Source organism: Typopeltis vanoorti, chromosome 14 (genome assembly GCF_054136105.1).
Source record: "Typopeltis vanoorti isolate ZY-2024b chromosome 14, IOZ_Tvanoo_1.0, whole genome shotgun sequence".
Classification (NCBI taxonomy): Eukaryota; Metazoa; Arthropoda; class Arachnida; order Uropygi; family Thelyphonidae; genus Typopeltis; species Typopeltis vanoorti.
In genome coordinates this window covers 47,826,095-47,843,147 of record NC_143562.1, presented here as the reverse complement: position 1 = coordinate 47,843,147, position 17,053 = coordinate 47,826,095, and the positions used below count along the sequence as shown (strand labels likewise).

The following is a 17,053-nucleotide window of genomic DNA, read 5'->3' as shown; positions in this document are numbered from 1 at the left end:
CGGGAAAAGAAATTAGAAAAAGGAACACATAATGAAAATTGTAACATGGAATATGAGAAGCAAAAATGTGATTTAAATTAGCAAAAATTTGATTTAAACCAAAGTGGCTAAAAACACATAAAATTCAAACTTCTTACCAAACAAGCTATAAAATTTCTTCATTCTAGGATCCCCAAGTTAGACAATAATATGAAATATGCAAAAACTTGAAAACAGAAACCTCACATGAATCAAGTGACATATAAGATGAATGGGAAAATTTGAAACAAATTATCACAAAAGCAGCAACAGAAACCTTAAGAATAAAGCAAAAATAGATTAGAAAAAGAGGACTACGAGACTGGAACAAAGACATAGAAAATATAATAAAAATAAAAAGGACAGTTACTAGATTTGGCTAAATTCCGAAACAATAGAAGCAGGAATAGAGTATAAAATAAGCAGTGCAATTGCAAAACAAGAGATAAGGAAAACACATAGAGAAAGATGGAACAATTTCATAACAGAACTAGAAAAGGATTTATTTAAACCACAATTCAAAACCAATAAAGTAATAAAATACATGAATAAAGAAATAAAGGAAAAGATAAAAATACGAACAATAGATTTAGAAAAATGGGTGACCTATTTCCAAAATCTCTGGACAGATGAGAACAACGAATTAAAATTTTATAAAACAAAGAATGACCTAATAGAAAATACCACAAATTTAGAACTGAAAAATACAATAAAAAAGATGAAAAAGAGGAAAACACCAGGAGAAGACAATATAAATACGAAACGCATGTGAAAAATTTAATGAAAGCCTTCTGAAAATTTTTAATATGGTTTGTATGGCTGGAAAAACTCCTCACTCTTGGAAAAAAGCACTGGTTATCTCAGTCTATAAAAAAGAAAATAAAGACGATTGCAATAACTATATCGAAATTAGTCTGCTGAATACAGGATATAAAATATATATGAAGGAATATTAAAAGAGAAGCTAAGCAGTAGTGTAGAGGACAAACTACTAGAAGAACAAAATGGTTTCCGAAAAGGCAGACTCTGCACAGATTCAATTTTTATTCTAAAATTATTAATAGAAAAGAGAAGAAAATTTCAAAAATAAACACGTGCCCTTTATTGATTATTAAAATGCCTTTGACAAAATTAGTAGACAAAAATTGTTTAAAATATTAATCGATTTAAATATACCAAACCAACATTTGCAATCCATTCAAGAAATATTAACAGACAATAAAATAGCAGTTAAATTAGAACACATCTCAGAATGGAAAGATATAAAGAGGAGTACGACAAGGATGTACCCTCTCACCTCTGCTTTAAGAGTATAACGCATTTGGTATACAGATAACCCCACAAATAAAGATAGATACACTACTATTTGCAAATGATCAAATAGTATATCAGATAAGCTACATGCGAGAATGATTTACAAAGATCATTAAAATCATTAAATGATATCTCAAAACAATATGGTATGACAATATCTAAGAAAAAATAAAAATAATGGTATTCAAAGGAGGAAACCCAACAAGAAGTAAAATAATGATAGATAAATAAAGTATAATATTTTATAAAATATAAGAACTATTAAATATTTTATAAAATATTTAGAATAAAATAAAATAATAGAACAAGTAAATATTTTCAGATACTTGGGATGTGATTTATCATACGCAGAAGAAAAAGACATATAAACCAAAATATCAAACTTTGTCAAAGTAAATGGCATGATAAATAATATATTTTAGCCATTCCTAGTACAAAAACACATTAGAATCAGACTAATGTCTTGTCACAACCAACTCTACTATACGGAAGCGAAACATGGATCATAAAAAAAGGAAACATGAAAAACGAATTCAAACAGCAGAAATGAAGTTCTCAAAAAAAAAAACAGCTGGATATACCAAGTGGGACCATAAAACAAATGAAGAAATTTTACAATCCCTGAATATGAAACCAGTTAATTACTTCATAAGACAGTATAAACAAAAATGGCTAGAATATTTAAATCGAATGGACAACAACTGACTACCAAAATATTATAAAGATATAGAATAAGTGGAAAAAGAAGATTCAGATGATCAAGAAAGAGATGGACTAAAATCCATGTTAGGAAGAAGAAGAACTGCATGAGGTACTGGATTTTTCAAATGAATGGAACGTAACTTCTTGCATCCATTTGAGAATTTCTAAAAATGTCATCTGCGCCTACATTATCGCACAACATTTGTATTATTTAAGAAAATAACAACCGTTATTACACACACACACACACACACACACACACACACACACACACACACACATATATGTATATATACATGTACTGTCCCATAAAATATAGAAGTTGCCATAGTAAAACGTTCTTGGTCATAATATTCAATTTCATGTAGGATAGGTAGATAGAGAGATAGGTAGGTATACAGGATACATATAATAAGTATTTTTCAATTTTGTTGATCCTGTGAAGCTTCAAAAAAAGATATATAATTATATAATATAATGTACTTCTTTTTAAGTAGCTAGTTTTCATCAAATACCGTTTTTCAGAGTTTTAATAGCTGACAACACCTTTCTGTTTTTAACAACTGTACATTTTTTTCCCAAAAATATATCATACGGTGTACCAGGTGTATGAAATTTTTAATGATATTCCCATCCAGGAAATAATGGGAACTTATATTTCACTAGTACAGTAGATAATGAAACAAAGGTAACATCACCCAAAGATAACATGCATTTCTTGTCATCGTTATTAATTCTTGCCCAGATGACGAAGGCACATATCCTCTCATTATTCCATGAAGTAATCAACATCCCGCGCCGTATCGTTTTTAAGAAGAATATTAAAATAATCAGTAACCTTGATGTTAATAAGCCTTCTGGTCTAGGTGCTATAAAAGTTTATGCTAAAAATTTTGCTTCACATTCGAAACACCGACTGTCTATCTCCTAGTTTGATATAGCCGATTTCGGATATGCATTCATTCTCTAGTATTAAGTGTTAATTCCATGCAGGATGAAAATTGCTATATATTGATATGAACTGCATCAAATTAGACATAGCCATTGTATATAGGCATCGGCTTAGACAAAACTAGGGAATGACTTGTAGAACTCATGTGGTCACACGTGTTAGTTATAAAGCATTTAATAGTGTGATGCAGCGAGATCTTCCGACTTATCTTAATATTCTGGTCTCCCTCTAGCCTTTTGTGGCTGCTATGCCATGTTTCGCTCTGAATGTTCATTGTGTATCAGGTAGATCATACGTGTGCATTAGGGAAATACGCTCTAGCGATGAAAAGATATTTTTGACACCGTTGTAGCCTTTAAGTAAGGAACAATACGGGCTATTTATATCAAACTGTTAAACACTGGAGCGAAGCGCTTTCAGTAACTGAACTTTCACTTGATTTTCAAATGGTCTGAATCTGCGCAGGTTGGATATTTATGTAACGACTACCTTATTTTATAGTATAAGGCGAACCTCTAAAACTCTTTACTTTCTCGCCTGAGCTGAATGCAACAGTGTATCGTGGAAGAAAGTGACTATACAACGTAATAATTTTAGTGAACATTCACCATGTCAATAATCTCTTATATTCATTGAATCGCAAAATACAAAATTTATTACAGAAAAAAAAAAAGATTCTTACCTCAATTGTCGATGCTCTACACAACATAACTGAAGAAGCCCATCCCACACGAAATCTGAAGATACCTTTATCTTGAAACAAGAAACATAATCCTTCGATTATCTGAAATAGATCTAAAAACATTACATGATTAATACTACGATGATGATATATCATATTGTTGGAATAAATAACATATTTTTCCAATAAGGGTGTGAATATTTTAGAGCAGCATTCGGCTTTTTTTGTTTTAATTTTATCCTTTAAAATTTTTTAAACTAAAACCACTGTTGAGACCTCTATTTCACTAGATTTATTTCGGTTGGGTATTGAGATATTTCAGAGCTGTTAAAAGCTATTGCATTAATAATAATTTTCTTAAGAACTGATTTTCGTTCAAAATGTTTGGAACCTGAATTATGAATTTTGCATCATCATCATCACCTCTTAAAAGGTCATCATCGGTAACCTTTTAAGAGGACGTCCTGTTTTTCATTTTCCTAATGGCTTGTACTCTAAGGCGTTTTTGGTAATCGTTCTGTTTTCATTCTTTGAACGTGTTCCATCCATCTATGTTTATGTTTTTTTAATTTTTCTATTACTTATTCCTGGTTTAATCCTTTCATAATTTCTTCGTATCTTTTGTGATCAAATAGAGTATACTTTGCAGTTTTTCTCATGAACTGCATTTCAGTTGTTATTAATTTTTGTTTGTCTTTTTTATTGTCCAGATTTCACTTCCACACATTAGGCCTGGTAGGGCTAATATATTATTTAAAAAGATTTGGTTTAATATAGAGTTAATTACATCTGTTAGTTTTAAATATTTTGCAATTTTATGTTTATATCTTTTTCATTTTCATATGTAATCATACAACCTAGGTAGATAAATGAATTCACCTGTTCTAAAATCTTGTTATCCATTACTATTTCAGTTTTTTAGAAAGGGGAATGGTAAATTCCTTTATGTTTTTATAACCGGGTACAAAACTCGGATCGAAATCCTTCGAAATCCATAGAGTTTCATGCCGAAAAAATGGATTTCGATCCAAGTTTCGTACCCAGCTATACAAACATAAAAGGATTTACCATCCCCCTTTCTATTAACATATTCGTCTGTAAAATAGCCTTTCGGCTTATTAAATTAGTATATTTTAGTTCTTATTGGATATTCAAGGCCATAGTTTTTTTTTTTCTGTTGATATTATCATACCATAATCTTTGGCTATCTCATTTAGATTTAAAATAGCTTTCAGTAAGTTATCTTCAGAATTTGTGATTATTATTGGTCGTCGGCAAAAAGGAGAGTGTTTAAGTTCACAGAAGAAAGTTTAATACTTGATGGAATTTTTTATTCCATTTTATTATTATTTCATTTACGTAAATATTAAAATGAGCTGCTGAGCGGGGGAGATCCCTGTCGAATTTCTTGGTTTATCTCTCTCGTATATGATAGCTGCTCATGATTAAATCTTATTTTCTTTTAGGATATTATTTGGTATTTGTCTTTCTTTTAATATGTTAAAGAAAATGCTTCTTTTAACTTTGTCAAATGTTTTTCCAAAGTCAATAAATGTAATATGTGATTCTAAATTGTATTTTCTTCTTTTCTCTATGATTAAGTTTAGTGAAAAGGCCGGGTCTATACATGATCGCCCTTTTCTAAATGCATTCTGTACTTCCAAAATAAATAAATTTTCAGAATATTTTATTAGTTTGTTATCTCAAATTCTGCTATATGTTTTGTAACAGGAATTTAGTATACTTATACCTCTATAGTTTTTGAGGTCATCTCTATTATCTTTTTTAAAGATAGGAATCACAATTGCGTTTTTCAATTCTATTGGGGGCTACCAATAGAATGGAATAGATTTTATTTAAAAATAATAGGAGTCTTTCTTTGAATCTTGGTCCTGCACATTTATATAGTTCTGAACCTAGCCTATCTTCTCCACATGATTTTCCGTTTCTTGTTTTTTTCAGGCTGTTTTCTAATTCTTCTTTAGTTATTTCCTTTTCATTTTCATTAAATGTTTGCCAGTTATCATTTTAAAAATATTTATCAGTCCACAATTCTGTATAGAAATTTAGAAATTCTTCTAATTTCAATTGGGTATTTAATTTTATGTTTTCTTTAGTATCTGTATTTAAGTGTTTCAAAATATTATATACATTGGGTCTTATTTTATAGAAATCTTGTTCTAAATTAGAAATAAATTTGATCCATGATTCTCTACGTCTTTTTTTGACTTCTCTTTTAGCTACGGCTCTTATACTTTTATATTCTATTTCATCTTTTAATATTTTACTGCTTAACCTATTACGATAGGTTTCTTTATTCATTTTGCATTTTTGTAACACACAAAATACTATGTGAAATGAAATGCATCGTCAATAACTAATATAGTTTTGATCGTCGGTTTTCGTCCCCCATCGTCTTCATCGTCGACAGAAATGCTTTCCTCCCATCGAGGTCGTTTCTTGCAACCTTTGGATTCGTGAATAATTTTTCGTATTCGGCATCATTTTCGGTAATATTTTATATTTTCATCGTTTAAATCTTAGCACCCGTTAATATTTTGAACGGAATTTAAAATATCGGGTCGATGTTTACCCTATTATTTGAATCTTCCACTTCCAAATTTAAATTCCACAGAGAATTTAAGAAAAATGGAAATTTTTTTCTATCATTGAGGGCAACGATAAATCCTACCCGTTTTCTGGATATGTTCGCAGTAAATTATGTTAAAATCTTTGCACTAACTTATTGTGTTTCCTTAATTTTCGCAGAAAATATCATGATGTAGAAGAGATCTGTATATGCATGTACAGAAGTTTAAATATTATCTTCAGGTCAAAATGTATATCAAGATATCCGTCATCAGAAACATAACCAGCACTATACTTACATACATTTCTAGGGATGCTCTCTTTAACTGAGGGTGGCCACAATATGACGTCTGTTCCCAGAATGAGATTTTCACGAAGTCCTGGTATTTTAGAGATCATTTGTTGGTATTTATACATTCGTAAACATTTTTTCAACAAAAATACTAATAAGAATCCAACAAAAATCCAGTGGAAATAATTAATCAGATTGAAATATTTAAAATTCGCTATCGAAAAGAAATTTATTAGTGTTATTTCATTCATTATCAAAGCGAAACTCGGCACAACGAGAAAAGCTCAATGTATGAGGAAAAAAGCTCCAGGTGATCTACACGCAAGAATAAATATGGTACGCTGTCAAGGTTATTTTAACTCAATTAGAAATGAACCAATGATATCAGTCGACCTTGGAAGAAACATAAGTGATATTCGTCTAATAATGTATTAATCAAAGTGAGCCTGTCTTATAACGACATAAATGAAAACTAAGGGAAGAATTGTTGATAAAAAGGCTGAAGACTTCGTTCTCTTAAATTTCGTTATTCTTATAAAGGATATTTTACATACACCCTCTGTCCAAAAAGAAACCGAACCTTTCGAAAACAGAAGACACTAGGGGACCACCTGTTGTATCTTTTTGTTGTTGAAAGCGGCAACCTGCGTTAGTGTTGTGTCAGCTGTTTATGACATTTGTTTCATTAAAAGCCGAGTTACAGTGCCAAGTGTGACAGTGCGTTTTGACGAACGGTCGGAAAACGAGTTTCAAACAGAGAGCTGCGATTGACTTTTGTGCTAAACTTGGTAAAAGATTTACCGAAATGCATGAAATGCTTCAAAATGCATACGGTAATGAATGTTTATCCCATACTCAAGTTTACGAATGGTTTAAGCCTTTCGAAGTGGTAGTCGGACTCTCGAGGACATCGAAAAGCCAGGCGATCAAATAAGTGGACTGAGCGAAGTTAATATCCCAAAAGTGCGTGATTTCATCAAGAAAAACCCCAAATCGTCCGTGAGATTGATTGAGGATAAATTTGATATTCCACAATCAACTGTGCACAATATTTTGCCCGAGAGTTTGGGCTTTCGTAAATTGAATTCGCGATTTGTGTCCCCACAAGTTGACCGACGATCAAAAAATGTATCGAATTGAATACTGCAAGGACCTCATTAAAACCGCCCGTAAGGACTCAGCCTTCGTTGAAACGATCGTTACTGGTGCTCGGGCTCATACTCAAAATACCAAATGAGTCCGAAACAAAGTGCTAGAGTGCTGAATGGAGACCAGCAGAAGAGGGGCATCCGAAAAAAATCGCTTGGAGAAGTCAAAAGCAAAGACAATGCTGATTTGTGTCTACGATTCCAAGAGCATTGTCCATAAAGAATTTGTTCCACCTGGCCAAACGATCAATTGTGAATTTTATTTCGTAGTTTTGAAGCGATTGATAGCGAGAATTTGTCGCGTATGGCATTAATGTTGTGACGACCGACCGTTCGTCAAAACACCCAGTCACTCGGCTTCTAATGAAACAAATATCATAAACAGTTGATAGAAAACTAAAGGAAGTTGCTGCTTTCGACAAGAAAAAGATGCAACAGGTGGCGCCAGTAGTTTCTTCTATTTTAGTGAAGTTCGGTTTCTTTTTGGACAGATGTTGTATATATACTATTTAATTATTTATTTTCTTTTTTAAAGACAATTTTTTTTTCTGAGAAAATATGACAATGTAACCTTTGGTTTAATGACTGATTTGGTTAGCCCTATTTGAAAAACAAGCACTCTCCTACGACCATGAACTTGTCTGTTGTTAGTGCATTTAGGTGTCACTAGACTGACAGCAGTTTCGAACAGTTAGTTGTATCAGAGACCAGGCAGCAACTAAATGTTCAAGCCATCCAGGTTCAAAAATGTTGAAATAAGCGATCAGTAAAAGGCAACCCTCAAGTATCTGCCGGTTTGTCATTTCCTACAAAGGCCTCATGAGCTCAATGTTGACAACTAATTAGTGCTGAAGAGGGTCACTTCCTAGAATCCGGAAATTTTCACCAGAAAACTAAGCCAATTTCTTAACAACCAAAGGCTTCCGGTCCACGCCTGTGCTCAAGGAAGCAGCAGACAAACCATAAATCCTCGGTGCACGAGTCAACTCTTCTTGTCAGAGTCCATGTAATAAGTTTCTTCAAATTATCGAAATTCAAAAAAAAAAAGTTAGTGATCTGAAACGCACACTGTTTTTCACGTCGCTGCAAGACTAGATCTCTTATGACTCACTGCGATTTGCCTTATAATCCTGATAACCTTTGCCTAATATCCCGGACTTTGCCTGTGGCCATGTTGGACTAGAATGGACACAGGCAAAGTCCGTTACCCCGTCAAGCTTGAGCTCAAGGCAGCAGCGGCTCAGTTATCTGAGAGAGAACCGGGAGTCATAATTGGTCCAGTTTTAGAGCTGCTTTAGAAAGTAATTTTTATAACTCACTCACAAGTGTTTGGATCTTAGGTAATTTGAATAACCTTATTGCCTGGTCTTTGAGAAGAACTGAACTGCGGGCATGATGGAGGGATCTGGTCGTCATGCAGAGAGATGACTCAAGAGATTTTTACCAAGTGCAATTTGAATAATTAATTGTCTACTCCCTGAAAAGAATAGCGTTCCCATGCACGCCGTTGGGATTGTCTGCCGTTTAGCCAAGGAATGGCTTGGGATATATCGGTAGCGATAATTGCCTCACGTTTTGCAGAGCTGAGTTCCCGCTGTTTTCGGGGTGGAGTTTCCTAGAATCCAGGTAGTTACCCTTTTTGTACAATGATTAGTAATCTATTTGAGACAGTGACATCTTTAGGGGCATTGATAAGTTTGCAGTTTCTGCCATCTAAATGTAGCCGTTTCAATATATAGAACTTAATGTTTTGAACATTTGGTTCCTGCGCGTTCTCCAATGAAAACCAACATTTCGAAACAGGTATCGGGGGCAAGTGAAACCTAAATGCAGTAATAAAAGGCAAACATATAAGTTCAAAAGCTGAATTTATGCCTTTTAAGTTATGATAAACATTCCAATCTCCTGCCGAGCATTATATTGTCATAAGCTCTCAGATAAATTTCGAATCTGGCAAATAATATTAATGGATATATAAATTCTTTATCGTACTAACAGAAAAAGCTATTATCACTCATGACGAGAAAACTGCTAGAATATATATTTCCAGACATAGAAATACAATATTTAAACCTTCCTCTGGAGAGAGAGATAGGTAAAATGTGATGTCTTATTTAACCTAGAATGATCTTGGAGGAGTGGAAGAGTACTAAATGTTTTGATCCATTGCCGACTTGAAAACTTTGGTGTCATGCTCATCAAAACAAAGATACAGGGACATAAGTAATAAGGACATATAAAACACTGACGTCGATGCCTTAGATTCTGTGAACTTAATTTTAACTAATGAAAATTTTAATTTTTATTTACTTTTTATTTTTGCGCAGTACTTACGTGGATTTCAATATATTAACAACACGTAGACTCAGTTTTCAGCCTTTTCGTCTTATATTTAAGTTGGCAAGCTGTTCGAGATCTTTCTCATGTGTAGTTCAAATTTAGTCATCTTCAAGGAGAAAAGGAAGACTTCCGTAATCTAACAACACAGTTGATCTTCCTACGTTGTTTGTACGCTCATTCTATCTCAAATGTTGATTTTCATTGTTTCGTCTGTGACTCCGTTATCCTCTGTATAATACCTCCCTATTCAGTCACAATTTTAATGCTTGTTGTTCTTCAGGATCTCTTGAATACCTTTTTTACGATTTTGTTTAACATTTGCAGAACACACAGCTATGTTTTTTTTTCCCCTATTTTACATCCAGCCAACGTCACTCTGATTCTCACTTCTCCCTTATCACATGTACTCAATGCGTTTCATTTGAATAAACTGCTTTACTACTTTCTGAATACGAACAAAGCGAATACGATTCCCTTCGATATCTCCATGAATAGTGAGCAAGTTTCTGTTTCATTTCTACTTATGTTCGTCCTTTGTCTTCTAATTCAAACACTCTCCTCTGTTTCTGAGCTCGTCACAAAGAGATTTCCATGAGCAACAAAAGGCATTCTCCACATGTCAACTTCCTCTTTTCTTCAGTTGTCAGAACTACAATAATATCAAGCACAATAGTTAACACATTCACGTCTTTGCCATTGTCATTTTCTCACCATAATCCTAACTATCTGATGGGATGCGAGAAAATACTCTGCCCCTCAGAAATCAATTTCGTAATGCGTCTCTGCAGACAGACTAAATATAGTGACGGTCTTTAATTTCACATTAAATTTCCCTGGCTGTGCTTCTCCACTTCAGATAACAGCGCAAGGTTCTTTCTGAATTTTTCTTTAACAAGAGTACATATTTTTCTAATACCATTTATTGTCACATGTAATTCCCTCTCCTTTTACCTACTATTTCCCATCTTTAGATATAAAACCATTGTAAGCCGTGTTTTTTTCCTTATTTGTGCTCTACCATGAAATGTCTCAAAGCCGGCCACGGTAACTTATTATTATTATTATTATTTATTTATTATTGTATTCACATGATTAATATCCAGTGAAAACAAGATATCATATAAACAGCAAAAATTCAGATTCTACCCAAGAATCCAAATCCAAGAATAGTCCCTCAGTAGAGTGGTAAAATATGGACTGTTCAAAGTAATGATACTTTTTATAGGTCATATGGGGTCATTTCTTTGATGTTTAATTGCTGTAAATATTTGGATAGCTTCTTTGAAGTTGCGCCAAGTGCACCGATAACTATCGGGATGATCTCGCCAGGATGATCTTGCCAGATCTCGATATTTAGTAATTTTTTTCCCAGTTCTTTGTTGTTAATGTTGTCATCACTGGGAACTGCGATATCAATAATCCAAACCTGTCGATGTTTGATAATTGTGATGTCAGGTCTGTTGTGTTCCAAATGCAGATCAGTTTGTATTCTAAAGTCCTGGAGAATTTTTGCTGTTTCGTTTTCCAATACAGTCTCTATTATATGCTGCCAACAGTAACCAGAAGTAGGAAATGCATATTTTTTGCATACATGCCAATGAACTATTTTGGCCACTTGATCATAGCGGTATTTATAGTCAGTTTGAGTTATTTTGCTGCAGGCACTGATTAGATTATCTACTGTCTCATCCTTCTGATCGCATAATCTGCATTTGCTGTTATTATTGATGTTGAAAAGTTTTGCTTTGATTGAAATACTTTGTAATGCCTGTTCTTGAGCTGCTAGAATAAATCCTTGTTTTTTTTTAATGTATCCGTGTTGAAGCCATCGCCATGTCTTTTTCATGTCAATTTTTCCCTCAGTATCTCGAAGAAATTGGTTATGCAAGGGTTTATTTTTTCCAGCGCACATATCGGTTATTTTGCTGTTCTTTGTTGTAATCGGCTTTGTTTATTAGAAGGCCCTCTTGAGTAATTGCTTGAAGCATTGGCTCAGAGATATTGTCGATATAACTTTTTAAACTAAGTTCTTCTTCTCCACAATCTGTCTCACTTGCAGCACACTCCGTCCTCCTATTCTCCTCGTTAGGTACAACCGGTCAAAATCACTTCGTGGATGTAATGCATCGTGAATAGTCATTCCTTTTTTACTTTTGCGATCCAGTTTGTCCAGTTCTTCTTTAGTCCAATCTATTATGCCATCTGTGTATCAGATCATGGTATAGCCCAAGAATTTATTGCTCTAGTTGTGTTTAATCCATGTAGTTTTGTTTTTAGAATATTTCTAACTCTTTTGGTGTATTTTGATGCTGACTATTGTTTAACTTTCGAGTTGAGAATATGACTGGGTCCTAATATTCCTAGGTATTTATAGTGTTCGTCAGCTGAAATTGCTTTTATATATTTCTCTTGATCAAAATTAAAACTGTTAGTGTCATTAATTTTTCCTAATTTAATATATAAAATTGAGCATTTATTAAACCAAATTCCATTCTAATGTCCTGACTGAAAATACGAACTGTGTTCAATAAAGAATCTACTGGGCCAATTTTCCATATAACTTCAAGTCATCCATATACAACAGATCAGATGGAAAATTTTAATATCACATTTAGGAATTTCATATCCAAGTTTTGTTTTCTTCAGAATCATAGACAAAGGTATCAAAGAAATGTTGAAGTGCAGTTTTGACAAGGAATCACCTTGGAAAATTCCACGTTTAATACTGATATCTGCAAATCGTTCGTTATTCACTAATAAAGTTGTTTTCAATGATTTCATAGCCGCATGCAGAAATGAACATATGTTTTTGCTAATTGCAAATATTTTAGTGATTTTAGGATCCAGGAGTGTGGGAGGGAATCGAATGCTTTCTTGTAGTCTATCCATGCCATGTTTAAGTTAATTTTCCGTCTTTTTGTGTTTCCGAGAATCATTTTATTAATAGATATTTGGTCTTTTGTTCCTCTAGATTTTTGAAAATTGCCTTTTTCTTCAATCAGATAATTCTGATTATCTGATATGTAGTGGTATATGGAATTTGCTATGATTGCAGTGGACGATAGTTACTTGGGTCTGCACCCTTATCCTTATCTTTCATAAATAGAAATGTGCGCTCAGATATCATCGAGTGTTCCACTGAGTCTGACTGACAAATAACTAAATTGTTCAACCACTCGATCATCTAGACTGGTTAGATGTTTTAACCAAGATCCATTTCGTTCGTTTTTGCCAGGTGCACTCCAGTTTTTTATTTTATTTTCTAGCTTGAGCATTGACCATATCTTTAGTGATAATGTCATTTTGCTTTTGTTTTTGTTTCATTTATGATTCTATTTCCTTAATCCATGAGGCATCTTTATTGTGTTCAATAGGATTATCCCAGATTGACTTTCAAAATTTGAGTGTTTCTTCTTTTCCTGGTGAATTATGGTTTGCATTTGTATTTCTCTGGAGAGACTGAAAGAACTGACATTGGTTCTGTCGAAATTGCTTATATTGTACATATTGGTTTATTCTTGTTTCATATATTTTAATTTTCTGTGCAGTCGCTGTAATTCTTTGTTTTAGCTCTTCGGTAACTTCAGCAATTGTTTTGTTGGCCAAATTATATGTGTTAATCAATTTGATTTGATGCTTTTATTTTTCAGCCGTGCTTCTTTAAAATCCTATAAGTTGCTCAGATCAGCTGGAATTATTATTATTATTATTATTATTATTATTATTATTATTATTATTATTATTATTATTATTATTACACTGTTATATACACAGTTTATCATCATACCGCGCCTTAAATATAGTTACTGTCTCTGCACTCACCACACTATCGGGCAATGCATTCCAATCACTCACCACTCTCTATGCAAAAAAACCTCTACCTCAATCCCTTGCTCACACGCACCTTATACAGCTTCCAGGGATGACCTCTTGTTCTCTTTCAATCTGTGCGAAATCTCCCTAACATTAATCTGGTAATAACGTCTTAACAGCTTATATGACTCGATCATATCCCCTCTCCTTCTTCTACCCACCAATTTCTACAAATTGTATTTTGTCAACCTTCATACTAATTAATATTCCAGAGACCAGAAACCACCTTAGTCATTCGTCTCTGAACATTTTCCAGTTCACCTTCATCTTTTTGAAAATACCAGGTGATCAAATCTGTGCACAGTAATCCATATGTGGCCTGATCAAAACCTTATAGTTACTGTCTCTGCACTCACCACACTATCGGGCAATGCATTCCAATCACTCACCACTCTCTATGCAAAAAAACCTCTACCTCAATTCCCAAACAAGGGAATCATTACATCCTTACTTCTACAAGTCAGTGCCCTCCACATCATTCACATTTTCCGCTGTGTTATCCTCAGAGTTTCAGTAATATGTTCCCGAAATGTTTGGTCCTTTTCTAAAATCACTCCTAGATCTCTCATCTCCTCTGCCACTTCCAAGATATTTCCATCGATTGTGTAATCTACATTCAATCTCCGCTTCCCAAATTGAATTGAAATTCTCACTTATTTACCCATTCAGCCAGTGTATTCAAGGCCTCTTGCAAACTGCAGCATCCGCTCTACTCCTGATAGCCCTCCCTAACTTTGCATTATCTGCAAACAACTGCATATCACCATTCAGACCTCTCCAAATATTATTTCCATAAACAATAAGCAGCAATGTACTCAAAACAAATCCTTGGGATACACCACTAGTAACTTTCCTCTTCTGGGATATTGTTCCTCCAACTCGCGGATGCCTATCAGACAGCCAATCTCCAATCCAGCGAACTAATCTACTGTTCAGCCCCATTCGCTCGAATTTAATTACTAGCTTGTCTTGTGGCAATTTATCAAATACCTTTGCAAAATCTAAATATACCACTGTATATGCAGCACCTTTATCCGACGCATTTGTCACTTTATTATAAAAAGTAAGCAGATTGCTAAAGTACGATCTTCCTTTAGTAAATGCATGCTGGCCGCCAAGGAGTATTTTTCTGTTTTCAACGCAATTCTGAATCTTGGTCCTAACTAACTTCTCTAATACCTTAACCACAATCCAGGCATACAGACTGGACTATAATTCAAAGGCCTACTCTTATCACCTCCCTTATGAATTGGAACAATTTTACCCTCTTTCCACTCCGTTGGAACTGGACCCATTGAAAGACTCATGTTGAAAAGATCTTATATGGAACCAACGTTTCTTAACTGGGAAAGACTGCACTTTTAACTACGCTTAAGGAAGCGATGCTAGAAAAACTCTACTCCGGATGAGACTGTTGTTCAATGAATAATCTGTATTTAATCTACACATCTGCAAGTATGCTGTCTGCTCCACAGACATTTTCATTCGTTTCATTTCACTTTTGAAGCATTCTAGGTCTATTATTCGTTTAGCTATCGTTCTTCTAATTATCATTCACACTTATTTTGTATTTTCTTCTTCATTCACACTTATTTTGCAATATTATTTTCATTTTTCTTTATATTCTGTACAATGTTTCTCCTGAAGAATGTTTAGCATCTCACCAATATGGATAATTTCTTCTCCTCCACGTCGATTCTCCGTTGTCGCCAGATCCATACATTAGGTATAATATAATATATTATCTTAGATTGCTAATCTTCTATCGACTGTTGTATACTGATAGCGATAAGGGGCATTTCCTGAAAGAATCAGCCTCCTTGCAGACCATCTGCACATTAATCAAATACATTAAGGTGCAAAGGTATAGATATCTTTTAATTCCTTTAGATCCCTTACACAACAATCCCATAATTCACTGGCCTCACTATTTCCCCTTCTGTTGACTTTAAAAACGCATTTTTACGTCCTCATTCCCAGTGCATAAATAATAGCTGTAATCTTTGTAATCTCCATTATTTCACTTATTTGTTTTATTACAACACTTTTATTGATTCTATTTTGTCCCAAGTGCTATACTCTATGTAATTTATTCCACGTCCTTCCCTCATTCTAATATATTTCATGTTTCGCATTTATTCTACTTCATTACAAGTGTGACATTTAGTCTTCAAACTTACAAGTACTGCATTGATTACATATTATTCGTTTCATCTAATCTTTTCATTATTTCAGACAATGCATTCTTCAGTTTATTATTTCTTCTATTCACTTCAGAGACATTAATCCTTCGATAGTGTAATCGGATTCAGTTCTTTCCATTGGCAATAATTACACTACAGAAAAGCGTTCAGAACGAACCAATCTCGGAAACATGATTCTATTCATATGTGCTTCTTGTTAACCGGGCATTTTTATATTTCTGTTTCCCATCAGTTTGACGCTTAGGTGGGGGTTTTCCAGCATTATTTAGGATGACACAATATTTTTTGCTTCCCTTAATTATCTTCCATTCTCTCTCTCTCTCTCTCTCTCTCTCTCTCTCTCTCTCTCTCTCTCTCTTTCACTGCTATAACATATATTATTAAGGCATGTATTTGTTGTTGCCAAATATATTGAACTGCTGATATCTTCTTGTACTGGAATGCATTTTTTCTCATTCATATGAAATTACTTCCATGCTACCCTCGCCTGAGCAATAAAGTTACCGCATTATCAATTGGACGCTAATATTCTCTATACGTTCCAACACCTAAGAGCCTATTTCATAAATTTAGAAGGAAAGAACAGCAACCTGTTTTATAGTTATCGATGCGTAATCGAATATACTGGTTGCTGAAACAACCATATCCGTTGATCTGTTTATCAAAGTCTCTATTGTTACTAGGTTAGAGCAGAGACAGAGAAAGAATATCTTTTGATGGTATTTATGAATCTTTCTTTTCCAGGAAGGACGGTAAATGTACTACAACTGGATTGCTTTTCTTGAATGATATTGTCAAACAAAACAAAATGCTTAACGCACATTATTATTATTATTATTATTATTATTAGTAGTAGTAGTAGTAGTAGTAGTAGTAGTAGTAGTAGTAGTAGTAGTAGTAATAATTATTAGCCTTCGACAGACTCATCTAGGTTTAAGG

At 33.7% G+C, this 17,053-nt stretch overlaps 1 protein-coding gene across 1 annotated transcript in view; it reads right to left on the bottom strand.

Moving 5' to 3' along the window:
* LOC150099431 (cytochrome P450 4C1-like) overlaps positions 1–17,053 on the bottom strand; it is an 85,676-nt gene that overhangs the window by 25,363 nt on the left and 43,260 nt on the right. Inside the window, exon 3 of the mRNA XM_090404345.1 lies at positions 3,669–3,739. Within this exon, the coding sequence (XP_090260471.1) occupies positions 3,669–3,739 (71 nt within the window). The remainder of the gene's footprint in view (positions 1–3,668; positions 3,740–17,053) is intronic.